This window comes from Talpa europaea, assembly GCF_964194135.1.
Source record: "Talpa europaea genome assembly, chromosome: 1".
NCBI lineage: Eukaryota > Metazoa > Chordata > Mammalia > Eulipotyphla > Talpidae > Talpa > Talpa europaea.
Window position 1 is genome coordinate 127,425,319 of NC_140073.1, and position 12,966 is coordinate 127,438,284.

The 12,966-nt window shown below is 33.6% G+C and overlaps 1 protein-coding gene across 1 annotated transcript in view; it reads left to right on the plus strand.

The window, feature by feature from the left end:
* Positions 1-268: 268 nt before the first annotated feature.
* Positions 269-12,966, plus strand: part of CCDC150 (coiled-coil domain containing 150) — a gene marked incomplete at both ends in the record, with an annotated part of 66,893 nt that continues 54,195 nt past the window's right edge. The window contains 7 exons of the mRNA XM_084228741.1: positions 269-426; positions 1,479-1,699; positions 1,810-1,988; positions 3,805-3,873; positions 8,612-8,728; positions 9,709-9,838; positions 12,914-12,957. Coding sequence (XP_084084867.1) covers positions 269-426; positions 1,479-1,699; positions 1,810-1,988; positions 3,805-3,873; positions 8,612-8,728; positions 9,709-9,838; positions 12,914-12,957 — 918 coding nt within the window. The remainder of the gene's footprint in view (positions 427-1,478; positions 1,700-1,809; positions 1,989-3,804; positions 3,874-8,611; positions 8,729-9,708; positions 9,839-12,913; positions 12,958-12,966) is intronic.

Genomic DNA, 12,966 nt, shown 5'->3' on the forward strand with positions numbered 1-12,966 from the left:
TCATGTGATATTTACTCTGGGATCATGGCACATGGAGCACAGGGTCTGGAATGTTGCTCACCTCACAGGGAGAGGGGGGGAAGGGAGAGAGGATGAATGAAAAGTTGGCTCTTATAGCTCCCACCTACATTTAATAAAGCAAAACCGGACACATGACTATTCCTGAGCCCCACATAACGGTTATATAATTCTCCCACAGGAAAGGGCAGTGACTATTTTGAACAATAATAAAAATACATTAAAATTGTGTCTTTAATCTCAGGTGCATATGGAAACTGCAATGTCCAGACCAGTTGTCTCTCCAACCCACATCAATCCTACAGCCTCTGAAGCATTCACAGTACTTCAGCAAAGAATGAGAATAGTTGAAGAACAGACTAGTTCTCTGAGAGATGACCTAATAATGTTTAACTTTGGTGAAAAAAGGTAACATGAAAAAGGAAAACTAATCAAATGACACTAGATTGCTGTAAGTTGGAGAATTTTCCTTCGCTGAGTATTAAGAAGTCACAGTAGGGATGGTTTGGCAGATAAAGCGGATATTTACAACAGAATTGGGAAAAAGTTTCCATTGAGCATTAATTCGAAAATATTTGCACATTTAAGAGAGTTGTCATCCTATAATAGTGCTACTACCACTATTCCCCTAAACAGACATTTAATGTATTGGGTGCACAAACTTTGATATCCTATTCACCTTTAATCCTTGATGAAAAACAAGTATGTAATTTTTCATGTAAGTAAAAATTTGGTTCTTGTTTTTCAAATCAAAAATAGCCTTTAATATTAAGGTAAACTAGATTCATCCCATGTATATATTTTTCATTCCTTCCCCCCAAGTTTACTATAAATTAAAAGATTTTAAGTCTTAAAAATTTTTCATAATTGAGAATAAGGTACTCAAAAGGACTGTTTTTCCCCTTGTGCAGCTAAAGAAGTTATTGCCATTAACTGTTGGACTATCAATGACCTCAGGAGTCTGGTTGCTTAATCAGTCAATATTGAATATAGTGGTGTGATTGTCTTTAAAATATGTATTTTCTGAAAGTCTCTCCTTAAGACTTAAACTTGGTATAGTTGGTCTCATGCTTCCATGAAATAGCTCTGGCAGTTAAAGATTAAATTTGTATCAATGTTGATTATATGTTAACACATAGTTATTATGACATTGTTTAAATTTTTCTCAAGACATGTTGATATATTGCCACCATGCTAACTTTCTTAGTTCATCCTTATAGAATTCTCATTTCATGTTCTTTGTATCAAGTTTTACATACCAAAAAATTTTTAAATTCAGATTAAAATAAATATTAAAACGTCACTGATACCATCCCCATCCTCTGTTTAATAGTACACTCTAAATTTGGTGGGACTAACAGATGTTATTCTAGTAGAAATACTACATTGACTAGATGGTTGGGATTACCATAGTACACACTTGCCTTGCATAATATTGTTACATTGGGATCTTTACACAGAGGCCACTTGGAACCTCCAAAATGTTTAGAAGAACCTGTGAGTCAGAACAGCATTAGTCCTATCCAGAATGAGGTAATTTGTTCGGGAAAAACAGATATTTTATGGAGGAACTGTGAGTTTCTGGTAAATCGAATGTGCCATCTGGAACGCCTCATCCAGTCCTTGAAGATGAACATCTTTCGTCTGCAAACTGACAAGGATTTGAATCCACAGAAAACAGGTATAGAGAGGAGAGAATCATCAGAAATTTGATCCTGTATGGGTGTTTCATGAGTTGACTCCTTTCCTGACCTTTCAAATGCTTGATGACCTCTCTATGCTGTCTGGCAGCTTTTCTGAAGGATCACCTGACTATAATACAGGAAGAACATTCTAAGGACCTGAAGCTATTGCATCTTGAAGTAATGAATTTGCGCCAGCAGCTGAGAGATGTAAAAGAGGAAGAAGACAAGGCACAAGATGAAGTGCAAAGACTGACTGCCACTCTGGAGATTGCTTCAGAGACAAAGGTTTGAGTCCAGAGTTCTAAAATACAGATTCACAGTTATGTTAGCTGGAGGAGGCAAAAGACCCATAAAAGTGACTTTTAAAAATAGGTGATAAAGATATGAGAATTCCTGACATTTGAAATTTATCTACATTGATAACCTAATCTATTGTATATTATCAGTAATTGAATATTTAAAGAACCCATATTCTGTATAGGTCATTAGAATGGCCCAGGGATTTAAAGTACTGTCTCTTTAAGAACTTACACATTAACTGAGAGATGAGACATAGCATTAAAAAAAATAAATAACAGGCCATGTTACAGGAAATGTTACATGACAGCATGGTACAATAAGTGAATATTACAAAGTAAGTTCTTTGTGCTCAAGTGGGTTTGAGAGGGTACACATGTTCTATCTAGAATAGATTAAGGTAGGTAAACTTCAACAAAGAGGATTTTAGCTGCTCCCTTAGTAGGCTAAGTGGAAATGTAAGGATATTTTAAGGAGCACACACACAGGCAGCAAAAAATAAAGATTAGGAAAAGAAACAATTTTATTTTCCAACCAGGCAGTGTAATGGATGTGCTATATGTTATTTATATGTTGTTTAATCTTTGCGAAAGGTTACGGTGTAGGTTATTGCCCCATTTTAATGATAAAAGTATTGAGGCCCAGAGAAAAGTTACTTCTTTTTTTTTTTAGATTATTTATTTATACAAGAACTAGGGTACAGGCCAGATGTGTGGGAGGGTGAGAGGATTCACCAGAGACAGAGCGGGAAACAGAACAGGCAGACTGATGAAATACACTGCTAAGGGGAGCAGTGGGCGTGACAGGAGAGGTCTGCTGCGCCATGTGGGACCCTCACCGGCCAGCTGGCCGGGATTGAACTGGCGCTGCAGAGGCTGCGGACAGCTTCACAGCGCGGTGCTCAACCACCCGCGCCACCAGGGGAGGCCCGAAAAGTTGCTTCTTGAAGATTATACTTGGCTTATTTTTTTCCTGTAACCCAAGTTTGGACATAGATCTTTCTATTGGGTTCAGGTAAGGGAAAATACATAAATTAGCTAAGAGTGAGGATTTGTTTTGGGAATAAGTTGTAAATTAGCTTGGAATTGTATAAGATCTCAGAATCGAGTAGTCAGCAGCTAGGTATGATCCTATGAGGAATGATTAAGATTTTTGATACGTGACATTCAGAATAGAAAAACTGACAATGGTATAAATTGATTGTAAGAGAAGAGGTTGGTTGCAGGGAAAAAGAATCTGGTGATACTTAAGGCATAAACCTTATTAAGTCTAGGGTTGTGTTTTGGGTGGAAAGAGGAATATTCTGTAAAGAAAGATATGCTAGACTATGATACTGAATAGGGACTGAAGGTAGAATATAGAAAGCCCAATGACAACTCTGAGGTTTTACATCCTAAATTGTGATGCCATAAGAAACAACATAAAATATTATTAAGTTGTGAAACTTGTGTTTTTCAGTTTCAGCTGGTAAGTATGGATAATATTTGAGGCCAGCAGATATAGAACAATTAAATATATATATATATACATACATATATATATATATACACACACATACACACAAACACACAGACACAGAGTAATTACCAGATTCTGATTTTTGAATTTTACAGAAGAGGTAAATGTGACCTAAAAGGGGAAATAATATAAGTCATGCATCAAAGTAATAAAATAATTTTCTTTTTAAATCTCACTGTAATAATTACTTCAGACTCAAAATAAGTCTTTTAAACCATATTCAAAATACCATTTATAGACAATTTCTTTCATTTCAAATTGTAACCTTTTCCCCCTCTACTTTTAGAAGAATGCAGCCATTATAGAAGAAGAACTGAAATCCACAAAACGTAAAATGAACCTTAGAATTCAGGAGGTATGTAAAAATAGGGCGGAGGGGGGGAATTGGATTTGCTGAGGGGAAGTCAAACTAAAGTGAAAAGAAATGTTTGAAGCAGAAAAAAAAAAAATGTGACCATATAGTAGGAAGATTTAAAAAGTATGCCACATGAAATTCAGGTGAAAGTACCTACCCTTATATAATAATGACTGCCTTTTGCCTCAATACTGCTATAAAACCAGAAATTTTAAGATGCTCAGTGAGCCAAAAAGGAACTAGTTACCACAAAATTCATGCAGTTACCCATAAACTAGAGACTTTCATACAAAGACTTTAACAAAAGTTGTGTTTAAATTAAAATGATTTTAATAAGCTTGCTCATCTCATTTTACCTTCAAACTCTCACATTTCAACTGAAATTTTAGTAGACAACAGATTGGGAATTATAAAGTAGGTGGCTGCTAAAAGTGGTTGTAACTAAAAATTTATGAAAACAGTGGAAGAGTCAGAAGAATAACTGAATACTAACAGTGGCCTAAAAACCTCAATGTTCTCTGGCAGAATAATAATAGACATTAGCCCAAATAATAGTTAAGTTACATTTAAAATGTGTTATACAAAACAGAAGGACAGATACATGTTCTAGGGAAATTCTCATACAAAGTTTTTAAAGTTAGAAATTTTAGTGTGCCAGATGATAAGTATAACTATTTGGAAAATTCTCTTACACAGTGCATTTTATTTTCCAGTAATTACTGACAATAGCATGATTATTCATAGTTTATAGCAAGTTTATTGCTTAAAAATTGTTTTGACTATTTTAGTAGACTTTTTTCAGAATAGTTTAAAGTTTATAGAAAAACTGTAACAGGAAAGGGTTACTATCTACCTCCAACCTCCCCACCCCCAGGATTTCCCATTATTAACATCTTGCATTAGTGTGGTACATTTGTTACATATGATTAATCAGTATTGAGACATCGTTAATTATATTGTTTCACTCTGTTCATTACAGTATCTTACAGAATAGTTTCTAAAACTGCTCTGTGCCCTACATAGTTGAACCTCCCCTCCCCCCACACTACTCCCTAAGCTCCTGGCAACCTCTGATCTTTTTCTGTGATTTGTTATTATTGGAATCATACAACAGGTAGCCTTTGGGGACTGGCCTGGTTCACTTAGCATATGCAAGGTCCTCCATGTCTTTTTATGGTTTGATGACTCTTTTCTATCACTGAACAATACTCCATTGTATGGATGTTCCATAGTTTATCCATTACCTGTCCAAGGACCTCTTGGTTGCTTTCTAGTCTTGGCAGTCATGGATAAAGTTGCTATAAACATTGAAAGGCAAGTTTTTACCTGGACATAAATATTGAACTTATTGGGCTAAATAACTAGGGACACACAATCATTTGACAAGCGTATGTTTAGCTTTTCAAGAAACTGCAGCCTATCTTACCAAAGGACTGTATCATGCTACATTCTCAGCAGCAATGAATGAGAGTTCCTGTTGCTCCACACCTTCATCAGAATTTGGTGTTTTCAGCGTTTTGCATTTTTCCCATTCTAATAGCTATATAGTGGTATCTTGCTTTGATTTACAATTCCCTAATGACATATGAATTGAGGATCTTCTCATATATATATATGAGAAGTATATATACACTTATATATAAGTATATATACACAATATATACTTACATATCATATATATTATATATAATATATAATTATATATGCATATATATTTTATATATATATATACTTATTGGCCATCTGTATGTCCTATTTGGTGAGGTATCTGCTAGATCTTTTATCCATTTCATAACTGTTTGTTTTACTGAATTTTAAGAGTTCTTTATATTTTTTGGAATGCCAGTCTTTCATCAAATGTGTCTTTATAAATATTTTCTCCCTGTCTTTATCTTTTCATTTTCTAAGCTGTATCTTTCGTGGAGTAGAAGCTTTTAAATTTTATTTTTGTGTACAGAGTTTAAGTACCATTTGTTGAAAAGACTATCCTTTGTGCATTGGACTGACACTTATTTTTTATTAGGGAAGTACTAGTTCATGGTGTTGCTATAAGGTCTTGAATTTTCTTTGAACTCTGTTACCTGCATAAGTACTGTTCTAGTCAAACAGGTGCATTTTGAGGGTATATAGAACAGGAAGTATGAATTAATCTGTTCCGGCTACCATAGCAAATTGCCAGTGGGTGGCTTAAACAATAAAAATCTATTTCTCACAGTCCAAAAGATTAGAAGTCCAAGATCAAGAGTTAGCAGATCTGTTTTTTCCCTGAGTCCTCTCTCCTTTGCTTGCAGATGGCAGCCTTTTCCCTGTGTCTTCACGGGGTATTTTCTCTGGACATATCCTACATGTCTCTTTATTCAAATTTCCTCCTCTTAGTAAAGTAGACTTTACACATTACACAGGATCTACCCAATGGCCTCATTGTATATTAATCTCTTGAACTCCTTTGAAGACTGTCCAAATAGATTCACTTTTTAAGGTACTGGAGTTAGGGCTTTAAAATTGTATCCCATTCATATGTAATCATAGGAATTTTGGGGTCATACAATTTGGCCTATAATAGAGGACTATACAGAGACCTAATAAATGTATATATTTTCCTAAGATAGATATATATATAAATAAAAAGTACATATATACAAATATGGTTCTGAACATGCAGATACAGAGAACCAATTGGTGGTTTCCAAAGACAGAATGGGGGGGAGGGGAGAGAAATTGTTATAAGTGTTGGGGATATAATATACAGCATGATATTTATAGTTGATAATACTGTGTTGTATATTTGAAAGTTGCTAAGAGTGTAACATAAAAGTTCTCTTAATGAGAAAAATATTTAATTATGTGTGGTGATGTATGTTAATTGAATTTATGATAATCACTTCATATTGTCTTTATATATCAAATCATTATATTGTACATTAAAACTAATACAATGTTATGTGTCATTTTAATTTTAAAATTAAATAAGTGAATGATTTAGGGAAAAAAATCTAATTCTTATGAACATTGAACAGATGGGTTGCCTTTAATGCTTTAGTATAATTATCAAATAAAAATTCCCTTTATAAAGCATATTACATTTTGAGCAAATTATACTATATTATTTGATTCAGAACTTATAAAAGTATATTAAGCTACTCTATAGGATAAAGTAAGTGTAACATAACCTCAAAAATAGAGCCAAAACTGAAAACTCTCGTCCTTTCTTAAGATGGTAATAATTCACTAATCATTGGATGAGGGAATTTCTAAACTTAAAAGAACAGAATTATAAAAGACTTAATTGATTTGACAAGTTATGTAGGAAAAATAATCGAAACTAATAAACCTTACCAAATTAGTTAAAAACCTTCCTTTATAAGGAACTTAAAATTGACTAAAAAACCCAAAACAAAAAAATGGACAAAACATAAGAACAGTTCAGAAATTATATAAATAGCTAATTAACGTATGATTGTTTATTCTTACAACTGAAGAAATGCAAATATGTTGAGATGTTCTTTTTCATTTATTAGATTAACAAAGATTTAAGAAAATGATAATATGTAGTACTGATGAGATTTATTCAAATACTACTGATAAGGTAAAGTTGGAAGGAAAATCACAATGTATCAAAAGTCTAAAAACTATACCTTTAACCTAGTGATTTCTCTTATAGGAATTCATCCTAAGGAAATAATTAGACCGAAAAATTTATTCACAAGCATGTTCAGAAAAATAATGTAGAATAGTGAAAAACTGGAAAAACCTGAATGTTCAATATTCGGGGTATGATTAGAAAATCATAGAATATTTTCAAAATGGGCTATCTTGTAACAATTTCATGCCAACAAGAGTCTTTGTCTCTTCCTACTTTTAAAATCTTTTTTTAAATGGTTTAAAATATAAGTATAGTTTAGAGAAGTTATCTGTATTTCTCTGGGATTAAAAATATTTCTGTTTAACATCTCTTCATGAAATGAATAGCATTCTGCAATTCCCATTTAATTGGAAAGGATTTCTTCATTATTAAATGACTCAACCTTTATATCTTTATCTGACTCACTTCATATTTATTGACAGAAATAAGATTAATATACCCAAATTCTTAAGTGTCAATTTTGTCTACTGTTTAATGGTTACTTTATTATTTGTTTTTACTTTTAAATTCCAAAACAGAACTGAAAGTTTTCAGAGATATGTTTGTAGTACTATGGGATAAAAAATATATGTAGATGAAATCAAAATATAGGGAAAGTTAAAAAACAAAGGCAGAAAATACAGTAGTACAGAAAATACATATATTAAGGTATGATATTAGTGTTTTTCAAACTTCTTTTTTGACAGCAATCCATTATAAGACATATTTTACAGTGCAACACTGTGTACCTATACACACACACTTTTCACAGAACAATATCCTTTCTTACTACTTCATCTTTCTGTTTTTTTCTCCCCTCCCTGCTTCCCCCTTGCCACCTTTTTCAAATGCTGCTTGCAACTTCCTAATGGGTCTTGACTGGAAATTTGGAAACAAGACATACAATAGGAAGACATGGTCCACATATTTGATTCTGCATTTCTTATAAGATTATCCATTAGGAAGAAAAAAAAAGGCTTCTGGGTAGTGGTAAATGAATGAAGAGTGTTTTGGGGGTGATACGGTATGTCTGGTAAACTTTACATGATGACTTTGATCTTTGTTAAACTTCTGTGATGTTCCTGGGTCTCACCTAACTACAACGTTGCTTTGTAGCTAAGGAGACAACTGTCTCGGGAGAGGCACCTAAGGGAATCTCTTGAGAAATCTGAATCAGCCATGCTACTTAAAATACAAGAAATGGGATCAACAGTAGAGGTGGAAAGGAAACAGGTAGACATTTTCTCGTTTATATTAGGAAAGTGAAACCAAAAAAGAAAAGCTGATATTTTACTATATGTTTAAATCTATAGTTTTACTTCCTCTAGATTATTTACTTTTCTATAGTAATCTGTTAACATTTTTACTACAATTTAAAAATATTTTCTTACAAATTAAGAAAGGACTCTGGTATCATTTAGTCTCTTAATTTATGAATAAGGTCACTAATGACAAGAGAAGTTAATTTGTCTCAGGCATTATAGAGGTGAACTCTTAACTCATGGTATGGTATCTTTTCTCCACTTAAATCTCTGTTAATGTTATATGTATGTGATGTGGATAGAAAATAAAAATTAGACTGAGCTAATGCTTGAAGCAAAGAGTACTAATAAGTAAAATAATCAGGAATATATTTGTGCTACTGTTTTCAATTCTCAATATCTTATCATAATATTTTTGCCTTCATAGCTGTTATTTGAGGTAGCTATGTGTAATTTATAATTTAAAATTCTATATATGCAAGGCAATTAGCAGTTTCAAATCCTAATAGCTGCATTACATATTTATATATTTTTTTTAACCAATGACTGTCCTTCATTATAAAGAAGATTTTGCTTAAGGAATTTGTAAACAATTCTTTGTTTCTGTAACATGTACTGCTAATATAGTAGCAACTAGCCACATATAAATTAAATTAATTAAAATTAAACAAAATTGAAGATTCAGTTCACATTTTGAATGGCCACATTTGAATGTTCAACAGTCACTTGTGGTCAGTGATTGTTGTGTTGCAGAGTGCATAGAAAGTTCTATGGGTTGGCACTGCTATAAGACACTGTACTCTTGATATATTTTACTGTATCATATAGATAACTCCCCTTTTCCCTCCAGCAACATTAAGAAAAATTTAGAAAAATTTTCTTACACATGTAAGGTATTTTTAAAGAAATTTCTTTACCTTATAGAAAAGGAGTTTTCTTATACAATTTCAGGTGCAAATTTTGCAGCAAAACTGCATTGCCCTACGCAATTCTATACAGACCACCCAAGAACTACTGACACAGGAGCAACAAAAAAAAGGAGAGCTGGAGACAGCCACATCACAACTCAAGTCTGTTCTAAGTATGAAAATAGATGCTAGAAATTAAGTGTCGTTAGTTTTCTGAAATTTCATGGAAGAGCTGTTAAGATCCCAAATTCTGTTTTGTTTTGTTTTTTTAAAGATTTATTTATTTATACAAGCACTGGGTACAGTCAGAAGCGCGGGAGGGTGAGAGAATTCACCAGAACCAGAGGGGAGAGCAGAGCAGGCAGAGTGACGAAATACACTGTTGAGAGGAGCAGCGGGCAGCAAGAGAGGTCTGCATGCCATGTGGGACCCTCACCCCATGGCCGGGGATCGAACTGGCGCTGCAGAGGCAGCGGCAGCTTCACAACCCAGCGCTCAACCGCTGCACCACCAGGGAGGCCCAGATCCCAAATTCTTGAAGTGACCAGTATTACTGGTATTTCCCACAGGCCTAAATATTAAAAAAAAAAAAAAATGTTCATTTCCTTTCTATCTCTGGCACTGAGGGGAAGAAAAAAAAAAAAGAATGTTCATGATAAAATGGAATTTAGCTCTTTTAATTATAAGCTATTCTTTAAATTTTTTCAGGTTTCTTTATGGATTGTAGACTTAGGAATATTTCTTTCTAGAAGACTAGATTGAATGATGAATAGTAGAATGTTAGGAAGAAAATGGCCATTAATTTTTTTTACGATTTATTTATACAAGAACTGGGCTACAGTCCAGAGGCATGGGAGGGTGAGAGAATTCACCAGAGACAGAACAGGGAGCAGAACAGGCAGAGGGACCGAAAACAGGGAGCAGCGGGCGAGACAGGAGAGGTCTGCTGTGCCATGTGGGTATCTCCCTGGCCAGCCAGGAATCGAACCTGTGCTGCAGAGGCTGCAGACAGCCTCTGCAGCAGGGTGCTCAACCCACTGTGCCATTGGGGAGGCCCTGCCATTAATTTTTTTAAACCCTGATTCTAACCACTTTTAATGTCATACTTTCCATTCATGTTATCAATTTATTTTGGTAAGCCTGTATTTGTAGAAACGGACAACCATAAGGTACCCCAGAGAGAGCTAAGATTGATCTCATTTTACAGATGAGTAAACAGCCTATAAAAGTCAAAATATGAGAAAATTGAAGTTTAGATTTGACCCCAGGTGCTCTCAGTCAGGCTTCTTCCATCTAGCCTTTGAGCCCTTACCATACTAAAGTTGTTGATAAAAGCAGTTTTCAGATAGTCTCATGTACCTGACCCAAAAATAACATTTCATGTTTTGCATACACACTAAATGATCTCATGTAATATGCAGAACTGTCTATATTGCCCAAAGTTATAAAATGAATAAACAGCTAAGTAAGGCCTGAATCTGGATCCTCAAGCTAAAAGCCTAGTGTTCTTGCCAGTGTTCCTTCCCTGCTCTGTGGCTATAATATTATATGGGGGTAAAGAATGTCAAAAGGTAAATGAAAATTAGAAAAAAAAAAGGTAATCCATTCAATATTTTGCCTTGCTGCTTTTAGCAGTAAGTACTTTTTGTTTGTGTGCTGTATAGTAACCCTGAAATTCTTAGTTGCTCATGCTCCATATCTTCCTATGATTACATGCCTATGAAAGTACGTGTTATATTTTATGTTGCAGCCACCGTATCTCATTTGGTCGTACAAATAACCTTGTGAGAAAGAGAAAATATGCTCTATTCTACAGAAGAATAAGATCTATATCCAATGACAAAAAAAAAAATAGGATAGCTAGGACTAAAAATACAGATATTTCTATTATCTGATTTCTTTCTTTCATGTTATTTTTTCAATGGATTAATGTTTTTGAATTTTGTAAAGAATAGATGAAAGACCATTAAAAAAAAAATAAAACAACAGTAACTCAAACTAATATGAAGAAAGCCTGTCTGAATACCAACTATGTTTCATACTGAATAATACTCTTCACATGCATGCTATTTTATTATATTAAGGTACAAATAGTTATTACATACTAATTATCACTACATCAAAGGAATTCCTTTTCAATGAATTTAAAAAAGTAATGTTCAACAATTGTTCATATTGGCAATAAACATGTGCTAATTAAAGTGATTAAATTGTTCTTCCAAGTAAAAAACAATCCCCTTCATTCTTTCATTGATGAGTGGAATTTTTAAAATGTTATAGTTTTATCTTTTTGATCTTCGCATTTTAAATTCGAATTCATTTGAAGTGAGTCTTGGACTCACATTCAAAAGTTTTTTTTAACTATATCATAATTATGAGTTTTTATGTTAGAATTTTCTTGTTATTCTGATAATTTAAGAGAAACTAATAGATTTTTATGAATTTTCCATGAAACCAGAACATTATTCTCAGGATAGTTTACATTTTTTGGCTACTAGTATACAAAGCCAGAATGTTCCTTGATTTTTTTGCATTTGGTTTTATTTTCATATACTCTGAATAATTTCAAATCTTTTTTTTCTCATACAAGATCATCCTCCTGAGCTCCAGATGGTATCTTACTGCCAGCTAAACATCTATATTTGGATGTCTTGCAGATCTCTCAAAACACATGATAAAAACTAAAGTATTGCAGTCCTTCTAACTCATTTTATCCTCCAAACCTGTTCCTTGCCCTAGTTGAAGAGTTCACCATCCTCCCTGCTGTCCAAGTCTGAATGCTGGATATTTTCCTTATGCCATACCAGTCAACCACCAAGTCCTTAAAATTCTCTCTGCTTACTATGTCCTTTGCATTGTTATTACCTTAAAGCCAGCTTTCTGCTTTATTCTTTGGTTACAGTAACAGCTACCAAACTGATTTCTGTCTTTATTGAGCCTCTGATAGAATGGCATCATTTCTCTAGCAAAAAGCTTTCAATTAAGTGCATTTCTGCTGTGAGATGAAATTCATCCTCGTCTAGGCAGAAAAGTAAAATGTGACCTCATTTTGCCATTGCACATGACTGTAGTCTGGTTTCTCGATAACTTCATGATAATAGTTTCCAGTCTATAAAAATATCAAAATATCTGTGTTGTTTCTCCAACACACAAACTAAAAAAAAAAAATCCAAGTTTCTCAGGGGAAAAATACAAGTGACTTCAATTTAGTAATTGTTATAATAGTTACATGGACTTTTTGTTTTTAGTTTCTAGAGATGACCTCATTTCTAAGTTGGTTGAAGAAAATAAGGTAAGTTTT